Genomic DNA, 13,437 nt, shown 5'->3' with positions numbered 1-13,437 from the left:
AGGAAGACAACGTGCACGGGCAAACAATGGTGCATACATACGGGGCATACATGCATTCAACTCAAACAACTCATACATTCGTACATCACTAGCTCACGGTACACGACATGTCCCATTGGTATACCTTCGACGCGTGCGAACCGGAGGGGTTCGGTCGAAGCGGACGTCGTGGTCGTCGTGGAAGTAGTCGTGCACGGTCCGGTAGTTGACGTAGTGGTACACGGTCTTCGGCGATGGTTGCGGTCTTCACCTCAGTAGACGAACACGGGTCTTCGGCGATGTCGAGGAAGACGAACTCGTTTCTGGGGGTCGTCGAGGGCATCGTGGTACTCGGCGAGCTCGTCGAGGACCCACGAAGGCGGTGATCGTGCACGCGGCGACGACACGTGACACAACAGCAACTACATCAGCAAAGCGGCACTAGCACTAGCAACAACTAGACTAGCAGCAACCTCGGCAAGCAGCAAGCACGGCAACCTAGCCTAGCAGCAGCAACTAACTACAGCAACACACAAGCAAGCAAAGCAAGCTAGCATGCCGCAGCTAGCAACCTAGTAACAGTAGCTAGCATCAACACATCTATTAGCAAGCGAAGCAAAGCAACAGCCAGCGACAGGCAACAACATCGGCACCTAGCAACATCTACCTAGCTAGCAGCAAAACACACAGCAACTAGCTATAGCAGCTACTAGCTTCAGCAAGAATTAGCAGCTAACAACCAATAGCAATAGCCGGCAACAACACTAGGCAACGTCAACCAAGCAGCAAGCACTTGGCAGCAGCAAGAGCATCTCCAAACAACTGCCAGCAGCAACAAACGGCAGCAGCGGCATGCAGGCAAACAGCAAGCACGGCACGACATGGCTAGCGCAAGCAGCACAAGCAACATGGCAGCAAGGCACGGCAGCAACTACCAGCGGGCAACAACAACAGCATGCGGCTTCAGTTATCAGCAGCAGCATCTCTCGGCAACACGGAGCAACAGCGGTGGCAGGCTACATCACTCGACAGCAACAACAAGCAAATGACAGCAACGCGGCGCATCTCGGGGAGGCGGCGCGGGGAATGCGTCCAGGTCTGGCAGGGCGAGCTCACGAGGGGCGAGGCCGGTGAGAGGAGGCGGCCCTGGCGGGGCCGCGACGACGAGAGGGCGTGGCGGCAGGGACCAGCAAGCCGGCGCGGGCATGGGGGCTCGCGGCAGCTCGGGCACCATGGCGAGGAGGAGGGAGGCCAGGGCGACGGCGACTGCTTGAGGCAGGAAGGGAGGACCGGAGCTAGCGGCCACCGGCGGGCTCGAGGGCGGCGTGCGGGGACGGAGGCGAGGCGAGTCGGCGAGCGGCGCAAGAGCTAGCGAGGCGGCTCGCGACGAGGGGCGCTGGAGAGGGAATCGGGAGGCGAGCTCGGCTCGGCGCTGGCAGCGAGGGAACGGCGGCGCCGCACGGCGGGGTGGAGCAGCCGAGGCCGGCGCGGGGGCTGCTGGCGACGAGGGGGAGGGAATCGGGCTACGCGGTGAGAGGAGAGGGAGGAGCGACGCACATGGAGGATGGGGCTCTGGGTCGAGCCGAGGGAGACACTACAAAAAATATGCTCATACATGACATTTTCTAAGATGTCGTTGATGAATTCGTCATAAATCTGTGACGATTTCATCCGAGATTGTCGTAAACCATTTGAGGGGACCAAATCTACATATAAATTACGACGATGTGAGTAAAAACCGTCGTAACCACATAATATGAGATCGTCATAACTTTTATGATGATTATAAAAATGTCGTAACATGTTCTAACTATGTTGACATGTCACTCGTGGACCCATTCTATGTCACGCGCCAAACCCGCCTAGTTTGTGAAGCAACCTACTATTCTGTCATTCCAAAAATTCTCGAAAAATTCTCATAAATACTTTGGATCATATATTCCTCAAATATGTGAAAACCCTTCCTTCCATAGTTCACAAATAATTCAGCAATATTCATTTTTCTATTCTGTTCAGAATAGCACTTTGTGAAGGAAGTGCTATTTCTATTTTTTTGATTACCCTCATATTTTTTGAGCACTCTTTCCTATCCAAATCATTTCCTCATGAAAACTTTCGGAAACATTTTCCTAGTAAATATTTCTCCGCAAATTTCCAAAGTTTGTGTTCAGCTAACGGATTTGTGAGGGAAGTACTAGATAGGTATATCGTGATGAGTTGAATTTTTTCCATATCTTCTATGTGCCCAAAACATAGCTCTCCACAAAATTTTAGCCCCATCTAACATTCCATGTGAGCTCATCATCCAATCTTTGTTTCTGGTAATATTTTCATTTTATGAAGCAACTACATTTTTTGATTTTTTTTTGAATTTTCATGCCCATTCCAAAATGCGGTCAAAACGGTGGGCATAACCGTTCCTAGATAGTGGTTGAATACTAGAACATTTTTGGTGTTTATTTGATTAAATAGATACCTATCTACCTAGAAATTATTTTTGAAAAAAATCGTGAGCAAACTATGAGGGAGCTGCAGTTCAAATTTGACCCGCTTCCAGCTGAATCAGCATCAATTTTTCTTTTTCACGAGAGGACAATAAAATCTTTTAACACCCAACTATTTTGTCAATTGTACATTGAATATGGCATAGTATTTTAGAAAAATGTTTTGGTTCAATTGGCAACAAATATATGATAGGTCTTTAAAAAAACTTATTTTGAGCACTTGAAAATTTCTGATTGGTGAAATTTGCTAGAGAGAATTCCTTATTTGACACTCTCTTAAAATTGTGTTCCTTATTTGACACTAGAGAAAAATTTCTTCCCTATATAACCTCTAGTCTTAAATTTTTTCCCTATATGACACTCTAGTGCATTTTGTACACGTGAAAAGACCATTTTGCCCATATGTATAATGTGGCCACAAATATGTATAAGATAGTAGCTGTTTCAAGATAATATGACCCCAAAGGTATTTTAATATACACATATGCAAGCTAGAAGGTTGCTGGATCGATATGCAACATAGTTATTATTACTAGTTAGGATATCTAAATCTCCGTGACAGAAAAAGGAATAAAATTGATTGATTCCATTATACTCGTAGCAGATTGCTAATTTCCTAACTTAAATGTAGGTAAGTCCGTTATCCACGTTACGTCGTTATCTTACATGGCTGTCACAACCAAGGTCATATACTACTACTGCTGCTCTTTTTTTAGGCTCAATGCTACTAGTTAGGATATCTAAATCTCCATGACAGATTAGTAGTAGTATTTACTGAGCTTAAAAATACTACTACTGCTCTTTTTTTAGGCTCAATGCTACATATTTCTGGCCACATTACGTACATGGGTAAAAAAGTCTTTTCATGTGTATAAAATGAACTAGAGTGTCATATATGGAAAGAAATTAAGACTACAGGTCATAAAGGGAATAAATTTTTTTGAGTGTCAAATAAGAAACATGATTTTAAGGGAGTGTCAAATAAGGAATTCTCTCAATCTGCTATGGCATGGATCGATGACGTGTCAAACATCCATCCATCCGTATATCCATCCATCCGTTCATCCAACCCACCGGCCCACCAAACCCTAGGCTTCGCTCCACTGCCACCACCAGCTCCTTTCCTCTGTCTTCCTCCTCCCCCCGAATCCCAGATCCACCCAACCAGCCGGTGGCGGCCACCTCTCACCTACCCCCACCGATGACATGCGGCCTCCGACCTCTGCCTCCGACAACCCAACCCAACCCAACCACCGCCTGCGAGGCCGCCGGAGCCATGGGCACATACAAGTGCTGCCTCATCTCCAAGCGCTGGTATCACTGGACGGACGCGCCACCGCCGGACGACGTGCGCGCGTTCTTTGCCGCCCACTCGGGCGGCGCCGCCACAATGGGGGTCGACGGCCTGCGCTGCTACCTCGAGTCCTCCGCGGGTGATGCCGACGTCGACAACGGAGAGGGCGAGGCGGAGCGCCTGCTGGACCAGATCCGGCTGCAGGGGCACCAGGACCAGCACGCCGGCCCGCGCCTTCCCGCGCCTAGGCCATGGCCAGCTGCTCGGCCTCGACGACTTCCACCGCTTCCTCTTCTCCGCCGACCTCGACCCGCCCCTCCCCCGGCCGCGGGTCCACCACGACATGTTCAGGCCCCTCTCCCACTACTACGTATGCACCAGCCACAATTCCTACCTCACCAGCAACCAGCTCAGCAGCGACTGCAGCGACGTCCCCATCATCAAGGCCCTACAGCGCGGCGTCCGGGTCATCGAGCTCGACATGTGGCCCAACTCCGCCAAGGACGACATCAGCATCCTCCATGGCAGGTTGCTTCCTGATCCTTTAATTTGCTGCTACCTAGAGTACATACTACATAACAGAGTAGTACTACATGCTATTTGGATGTTGTTCCCCACATCGATCCGGCCTTCACTAGGTTGGACTCTTTCCTCTCCGACGCTAGCGATGCAAGAAAATTCCAAGCAAATATTTGTTGCACCCTCGGATTCATAGGTGCATATTTTTGGACAAACAGAAAGCTCCCCTCCTCCATTACTCGAAAGAAACATGGGTATAGAGTGCAGCGTTCAGTTTTTAGTTATACTTGGAAATTAAAACAGGTTCAGTTTGTAATGTCATTAATATTTTGTTTAATGGTATTAAGCATTCTGGGCAGAATCGGCAGATCAGGCGGGTGACTACAACCATCTACATGGGCAGAGGCATGATCTTTACAATGAAGCACAAAGTTTTTCGAACATTCTTGATAGAGAGTAGATGTATCTAACTATCTAAGTTGTGCCTGCTTATACTAAATGTTGTTCCCTTTCTTTCTTGACATATACAGGAGATGGTTTCCATTAACATCTCATCTCTATGTAGTGTGATGTGCCTGCTTATACTAAAAGTTGTTCCCTTTCTTTCTTGACATATACATGAGATGGTTTTCATTAACATCTCATCTCTATGCAGTGTGATGGCTACCCTTGATGAAATACAAGATGCTCTGGGTTCCGCTCGGTGCTCTCGCCCTTCACCTCACGCCGACCTCAAGTGGGGAATGAGATATCCCAGGACAGCCTTCAGCGTGAAGGTTGGTGCTAGCCACCAAATTAGCTCTGTTGATTACTTATTCGTTAAGAGCTAATTGGTTCATGCTATCTGACAGATCTAATCAGCTTCAATCCCCCAGTGATGGAGGGTTTGGATGCTCAGCTTGCAGTAAGCTTGCTATGCCTTGATGCTGCATCCTTGGTATTCACCCATGGTTTTTGTTTCATTCCATTAACCTGTGAGGGTGCCGTTTTTCAGAAATCCAAGCATTTAGCAAAGAGGATCGATCAGGATATGGATGGTAATGAACAAACCCTTAAACCTAAAGTTAGCTGTAAATGTACAGATTATTCAGATTATAAAGTTTATTTATTTACAGTGTACTGTTCTCCTATCTTCAGGAGATTGGAGAAAAACTATCATAAATCAGAGGCAGGTCGTTGCTTGGCAAAGAACTCGTACATGTTGTAAGAAAATCAAGGGAGGATCCAGCCATTCAGGTGAAAATAACTTCTTATTTTGGTTTCTGTAAATGTGTACACTGTCAAACAAACATCTTAATTATTTTGGTTTCCGAAAATTCCTCCTCTCTGAATAAATGAAATGAATCCCCTTTTCCCGTCTCGTCTCTGTAGGTGCAGCGTCCAGAGGAGGTGGAGCAGCAAGCCAACATCCATCTTCACCTCCCACCTAGCGGCTGGACTGCCCCTTGCAGCGAACATGGTGAGCCCAACTACCCCCTGATGTGAATATCACCTGCACTTTCTACATTTCGGTTGAAGTCTGGTTCAGTTTGGACGTTTCTTTACTTTAGTTCCTCTCTCTCGCTCTTGTCGACCTGTTTGCTGCGTGCTTCGTGCGTGTGCCGGCGGGGTTCGATGCGTGCTAGATAATTTATTTGGTAAATATAGGAAACCAGGATCTTAGATTTACTCATATTGAACATTCACTACTCGTCTACTCCCAACGTTCTCTTCTGATTTATTTGCTAAATAAAGTAAACCATGCAAACTAGTTATATTGCAACTGTGAATATTTTCAGGATATTAGTATAGGAGAGTTTTTCTGAAACTTATTAATATAATCAAAGGAGCTTACATAAAATTTACTATATTCCACAGATTCAGTGAATACCCAAAAAGCCCAATCAACCAGTAACCATTTCCGAATTCTTATTCTAGAACAGATGATGAGTATGCTCCTCTCTTTCTAGGTACCTTGCAAAACTATTTGCGTTTTTTGCCGTTCGCGTTGCGTGGCCGCTTCGTTTGCTTGCACTATGCTCCGATCTGGTGAAGGGCGCCAAGGAGAAGCAGCTCAAGGTCAAGGGCCCCGCCAGGATGCCCACCAAGGTGCTCAACATCACCACCAGGAAGTCCCCCTGTGGAGAAGGTAATCGCCTACCACTCATGTGATCTAAAATAACATTATGTAAAACAATCTAATGAGCTATGGGTCCAGCCAAATGCTGAACCATCTATTCCTTCATCTTCTTAATTAGTGAGTGGGGAAAATCTTTTACTTCGATTCAAAAATAGTCAGGTTCACAAAATTTGCATGCAGCAGCAGCAACATGTAGTGCATGCATTAGTCGTATCAAATCCTGTCAAGTAATATTAGTAGTTTCATTCAGAAAAATGGACTGCAGAAAGTAGTAGATTCTTTGGTACAAGATAAGTGAATATCATAATTCCTCTCGCCGTTAGGCCATTGCTGTGAAATAGGATAACTAAATGTGTTGAACAACCATCTCTTGAGCGCATTGGAACAAGAGTAAACAGTTCAACTAAAACTGTTGACAAAAAATTACTGTAAAATCAGCAGTAGAATATGCTGCAGTGATTTGGGCCAAGCCCTTTGGCTGAGTAGGAAAATCTAACTAAAGCCATCCCTTCTTTTTTGAAAGTAACTAAAGGCATTCCTTGTGCAAACAAGCTTTGGTGAATCATAATAAGTTAGCACTCGTGTTTACAAGGCAGTGCATACACCACAACTGTATTAGGCCCCCGCAAAATCAACAATATGCAAATAAGATCTGTAGTACTCCCTCAGTTCACAAATGTAAGACGTTTCTGGCAGTTTAATTTGTGGGGGTCCTTTCATTACCCTGTAGGCTTGTACATCATTATTTGTCTCTTCAATGATGCTTAGTGGCTAATTGTACTTGCTCCAGTCATGAGATCTAGGTGCCTGTCGACAAGTCAGCGACATTGTCGTCGTCTTTGCATATTAATGCTAGCGAATTTGTTTGCCTTAGCGTGTTATGCGGAATGTGCTCCCACATAGTTGCATAGTAAAATCTCGGCAACTGCCCCTTCTATATTTGCCGTGCTCGTTGTTATGTCCAGTAGATGCTTTCATTACCTTGTTGTTACGTGTCTCTTCAATGGTTGCTATAAACTAGATGTCGTTAACTGTGTCCTAAGTCTACTGTTCCATGTGCCCATGAACTAGGTCCTTGTTTATCGATTTGTTATTGGACTGTTTAATGTTTTTTGTTTTGTCTCTTTTTCTATTGCTAGGAAAGTGGTGAGCAGATGTCGATGATGCCTACTTGGGACATTCAAATCAACTTTTTCTTGTGCAATTTTGTTCGTTCTTGCTATATTCGTGTGTAAGGAAATGTATTCATGAGATGAGTTATTGTGTTATGTAAACCTGGAAGATGTATTATGTGATGTTATATGATGGATGCTTTTAATTCGACTTGGAATTTTCTTGATTTGAATATTAAATAATGTTTAATTTAATATTGAAGAAAAAGTTGGGTTGAAAAGGCCCAACAAATAGAAATGAAACCAAGTTCTGGAATAAAAAATTGTTGAATTCAAAAATGAAAAAAAGGCCAAAACTGAAATTGGGCCAAATGTATTTGGGTACTAAAAGGCCACGAGCCAAATTATAATGATACAAAAAAATACTAGAAGTGGTTGTAAAAAGGCTAAGGCCCAAAAAGAAGCCCAATAAGAAAAAGCCCAAAAAAATAAAACCAGCCCATGTGATCAATTGAAATGGGTTGGGCTAATTTCAACTATGATGTTTTGATTTCGTCCTAATTTTGCCACGTAGGACTGCCATGTAGGACTGGGTTAGATTGTCAACGACGATTTAGGATCATCGTAAAGGTTACGACAATCCAGGAATCGTCGTAAAAGTTACGACGATTTTGATCAAAACATCGCTGATGTTCATTTCTGACGCTCCGTTTTCGACGCTTGGTTTTTCATCGTGAGATCGTCGTAAACTAAAAACCGTGACGATGTAGCGACGAAAAAATAGCGTCGTGTATTAGCATATTCCTTGTAGTGAGACCTCCTGCTCGCTAGGGTAACGGGGCAGTTGGGCTGCGGCCCAAGAGGCCTCTGCTCCCTCTATGTTTTTTTAAACCTTTTATTTATTTATTTAAATCAGACAAGTTTTTAACTAAAGAAATGGCTTTTAACAAAGAAAACGGAAGAAAATAATAATAAATAATAAAATAAAGAAAATGCCTTTGCTCCTTTCCAAATAAACCCCAACTCTAAAAAAATAGATTGGGCTTTTAAATAAACAAAAATAAACCCCTTTTGAAGAATAAAATAAAACCTCTTTTTTATTTAAAGAATAAAATAAAAGCTTTTAAAAGAGAAAATAAAAGGAGACGGTTTAAAAATAAAACAAAAAGGAAAAATAAGATTAAAACTCAAGGGTTGCCCCCACATTTAATAAAAATGACATTTTAAAAGAAGACGATTTTTTTTAAAGAGGGGTTAAGTTTGAAATCTTTAGCAAAACCACAAAAACAAATTAGGAGGGGAGTAAAGGTTTTAGGTCCTCGGTGCAAAAGGGTTTAGCGGTGGCTCTCACGCACGCATTCTCACCGCGCCAACAAACGACGTCACACTCTCAAAGCACTAACACCTAACAACACGGAGCAACAAGCAACACCGACAAAACACAGATGACATGATGTCATGCATGATGCGATGATGCAAACTATATGATGATGCAACCAACAAAATAAAATAGCCACACGACGGAAACGGAAAGAGAAGGGAATCTTCTGGAACGTCGGCATCAGGCTGTCACAACTCTCCTACACTACAAGAAGATCTCGCCCCGAGATCCAAGAATGAAAGGGGGAGGGGTGAGAAAGAACAAGTGGTAAAAACTTAGTCGCTTCTTTGACAAACGAGTGAAACCAACGATCCTTGAAAGTTGCAAGGCGATGAGGAATGATATGAGAAGGAAGCAAGAATTCACGGAAAATTTCGGAAGCACTTCGGTAGGAAAATGGGACAAAAAATTCGATAAGAAGAGAGAATTAGACAATGTTCACAACCAACAACTAAATATAACAAGGGAACACCATGATCTTGACAGAACAACATAATAGACCCAAAAGAGCAACATCACAATGCCTCCGGAACAATAGAATAGGAACTAGCTCATACGGAAGAAGAGAATGAAGAGAGAATGACCACTACTAACTCAAATGAACTTGGCAAGCATCCTTGCAAGGAGAATTGAACGAAGTTGTTGGAAAACAACAACGAAAATAACAAGATAGTAGTGGGCTTATGGAGACCTTTTCAAACAACGAGTTGACAACCAACCACTAATAGAAACAAGATTGGTTGAAAGCAAGATATGAAAGCTTCTTACACCAAGAGGACACATTGAGAACTTGGATTAATGACAAGCACCATGATAGCACAGACCATAGGAAAAGCTTTAGGTGAAATCCAAACCAAGATAGCTCAAAGAAGAAATCATGGGATGCAAATATCTCATGATCATAGAATTGGTGGTTTAATTATCTCATTCCTGAAAGGAAATCTCTTCGAAACTCCTACACTAACAAGAATGCTATAATACCACCTCAACGGATAAAGGAATAACAAATGCACTTGGAAATGCAAGAGAAGAAAATTTGAGGTACTCCAACAAGAATCTTGAAGAACACTTTGAGAAAGAATTGATATCATGAGCCACTCCGGAAGAACAATTGAAATCTCTTGGAAGAAGGAAGAACAAGAATAAGAATTAAGTTATGCTCATCCTTCATCAAATTAAATTGATAACAAGCAACGGATCTAGCATACAACTTATTCTTCTAGAAATGATTGAGGAGATATATGAGCACAAACTAGACGAAGTCTTGAAGGAGACACCGGTAAGAATGCACAAATAAATGGGAACACCACGAATTAGTGGAGATACAAGAGAATGAAGAGATCATAAGCCACCTGAGAGAAAACTTGAACAAGGCACCAGAAGAAACGAGAGACGAACGAAGAGACAACAATTAAGAATAATTGAGTATGAAGTTGAAAGCTGAGAACGAAGAATCTTCTAAAATGATGGCCTTCGGAGGAACGAGAATGAAAATACAGAAATGCACCAGATAGCAAGAAAGGGATTACTCATGACTGACAACAATTAAGATGATGGCACAAAGCTGGAATGACAATCTTCACAAGAATGGAGCAAGACTGAGAATGATGACGAGAAACAACACCAAGGATAATGAGACACTCCGGAATAAAGAAGAATGGAATGTTGAGCCAGATATGAGAATTAATTCAAATAGATCTTGAAGAAGGAATTTGACTGATGAAATTTATACTTACGTCATAGTTGAAAAGAATTAAAGATCTCCAAGAAGATTAGAAGAGACATATAAGATCCTGGGAAAAAACCTATGGGTTATGGGCCCACTCAAAGAAATTACCGTTAGAAAAGATTACTTAGAAAGATAGATATTGCACCGGTATGAAGAGAACTAGATGAGGTTGAGCACCTCGAAATACTGAAAGATCTGAAACAAGAAACTCTGAGATATCTTCAACACACCGGATAGAAAAGAGATGAATGAATAACAAGATATGTTGATAAGAATCTCCAACACCGGAAAGAATAACAAGGATGAAAAGGATATAATGAACACGGACAACTGAACTAAAATCACCGGTAAGGATGACAAGAATGAACAAATATGACACGAATCTCCTGAGAATCTTCACAATGAAACACCGGATAGGACACGGAAGAAAAGATAGCGGGAGCAACAATGAAATGAAAATTCTTGGATGAAAATTGAATCACTGAAGAAAAAGGGCGGGAGGGTGGGGAAAAACAAAGACAACTTGGGCTAGATGAGATGAAGTCCGGAATAGAATGAGAGAATGATCTTGCGACAATTGGAGAGGAATGAATTCACCAGAAGAGAATCACACCGGTTGAATGGAATTGAAATGACAACTCCGGTTGACAGTAATTGATAAGACGATCTGATTGAGCAAAGAATTGCATTCACATAAAAATTATGAGAACACCTCTTGGAAAGATCTGAAATCACCACCTGACATCGAAGCAACTTGAATTACCATATTCCAACAAAACAAAGGACGCGGCTTACAATTATCCAAAACAAATTCATGAGAAAGATTTCCGTTCGTTACTTTCGTGGACAGGATCGCAAGGGCTCGATTTACAGTAGCCATCAAGTGCAAGGCAGTGCACCTGACATACGAAGCGTCCCCGAGTCGTAGCAAGCTACAAGGACTCTTTAAGACACAACGTGTACCGCTGTAAGTCGACTCTAAACAAACGAATCCACTAGATGTCGAACCCCAACCTAACATCATGCATTTGTTGGAAGATTGTCCTATAAGCAACTACTTGAATTCCCACCTATGAATTCCCGAAATATCTGGTCATGCAATCTGGTACACGGATACAAGGAGTAATATCACACAACTACTATACTAACCCGTCACCTGTATCACATCCGTCAACACACTACCAGAATCTCGGACCTTCATCTACGACAGACCCTCGTGATCACAACGATACAAAGTATGGCAGTACTCCCGAACAATCTGCACCAGTACTGGGGACATCGGGGTTATCTCGCCACTACTAGTATTGAAGCAATTACGAACATCCTTCGTCCTGAGATACTAAGAAATCTGAATGATAACGATGTGCTCAAGAATCCCCTGGAGCTCAACTCCCTGGAAGAAAATCAAGTCAGACACGAGGCACCAAGACAGAACTCCGTCACATCGGCATCATATAGATTCCAAAAATATCCGCGTGATCCTAATTTTTTTTTGAGTGTGAAGAGGAGTAGAGTAAATTATTACGTCAAGATTCCTCACCAGAGCATAGAAGAGCAGAAAAAGAGTCCTACTCTCTGATATATAACTAGACTCAAATAGTTTTTCACTAGACTCGACTCGGCCAAGTTCGATCAATCAAGGGGCTCCTAGGTCGGTCCTTGCTCTGATACCAACTTGTCACGCCCAAGATGCGATCCTATCCTCAATTTGGCATGAAGGCCTCGTTAGGGATAGAAGCGCGTCTCGTCGTGTCGCAAGAATGGATATTGTTACAAGTACATGTACTGAAAAGAAGAGATATATTTAGAATTGGCTTACACTCGCCACAAGCTACATCAGAGTCACATCAATACATTACATAATCATCAAGAGTAAGAGAAGGGTCCGACTACGGACGAAAACAAACGAGAAAAATAAGAACGACGTCCATCCTTGCTATCCCAGGCTGCCGGCCTGGAACCCATCATAGATCGATGAAGAAGAAGAAGAAGAAGCAATTCCAAATGAACAATCAACGCGCTCGGGTCAAGTAACCTTTACCTGTACCTGCAACTGGTGTTGTAGTAATCTGTGAGCCACAGGGGACTCAGCAATCTCATTTCCAAAGGTATCAAGACTAGCAAAGCTTAATGGGTGAGGTATGGTTAAGTGGGGAGGTTGCAGCAGCGCCTAAGCATATATTTGGTGGCTAAACTTACGAGCACAAGAAATAAGAGGGGGAAGATCTACGCAAATCGGACATGAACTACTGGTGATCAAATGAATGATCCTGTACACCTACCTGCGTCAGACATAACCCCACCGTGTCCTCGATCGGAGAAAGAACTCACGAAAGAGACAGTCACGGTTACGCACACAGTTGTCATATTTTAGTTAAGTTAACTTCAAGTTATCTAGAACCAGTGTTAAACAAAGTTTCCATGTTGCCACACAACCGCGGGAACGGCTTTCCGAAAGATTTAACCCTGCAGGGGTGCTCCAACTAGTCCATCACAAATTACCACAAGCCGCATAGAAATCCTCAATCACGAAGCTCGCGATCTCGTCGGATTCCCTAGTGGAAAACCTCAACTCTGAGATTACCCAAAGCATCACCGGAATCCCGATGCACAAGATATTCCGCCAAAGGTAAAACTAATCCAGCAAGGCCGCCCGGCGTGTTGACGATCCCGATAGGAGCCGCCTATCTCGTTCTCAGGACACGACGGATGGAACTAGCTATGGGTGCCAAACCTCGAGTTTCCCCGTGGTGGCCCTGCAGGCTGACCGTTTGGGACCAACACCATCAGCACTGGCCCC

At 43.4% G+C, this 13,437-nt stretch overlaps 1 protein-coding gene across 1 annotated transcript; it reads left to right on the top strand.

Moving 5' to 3' along the window:
- Positions 1-3,919: 3,919 nt before the first annotated feature.
- Positions 3,920-6,559, top strand: LOC123405601. The gene is made up of 7 exons (XM_045099232.1): positions 3,920-4,305; positions 4,981-5,072; positions 5,148-5,200; positions 5,291-5,333; positions 5,434-5,532; positions 5,668-5,755; positions 6,246-6,559. Exons 1-6 carry the CDS (start codon positions 3,920-3,922, stop codon positions 5,724-5,726), a joined length of 732 nt encoding a protein of 243 aa, XP_044955167.1. The 3' UTR covers positions 5,727-5,755; positions 6,246-6,559.
- The last annotated feature ends 6,878 nt before the right edge of the window (positions 6,560-13,437 follow it).

Source organism: Hordeum vulgare, chromosome 6H (genome assembly GCF_904849725.1).
Source record: "Hordeum vulgare subsp. vulgare chromosome 6H, MorexV3_pseudomolecules_assembly, whole genome shotgun sequence".
Classification (NCBI taxonomy): Eukaryota; Viridiplantae; Streptophyta; class Magnoliopsida; order Poales; family Poaceae; genus Hordeum; species Hordeum vulgare.
This window is presented reverse-complemented; position numbering and strand designations above follow the sequence as displayed.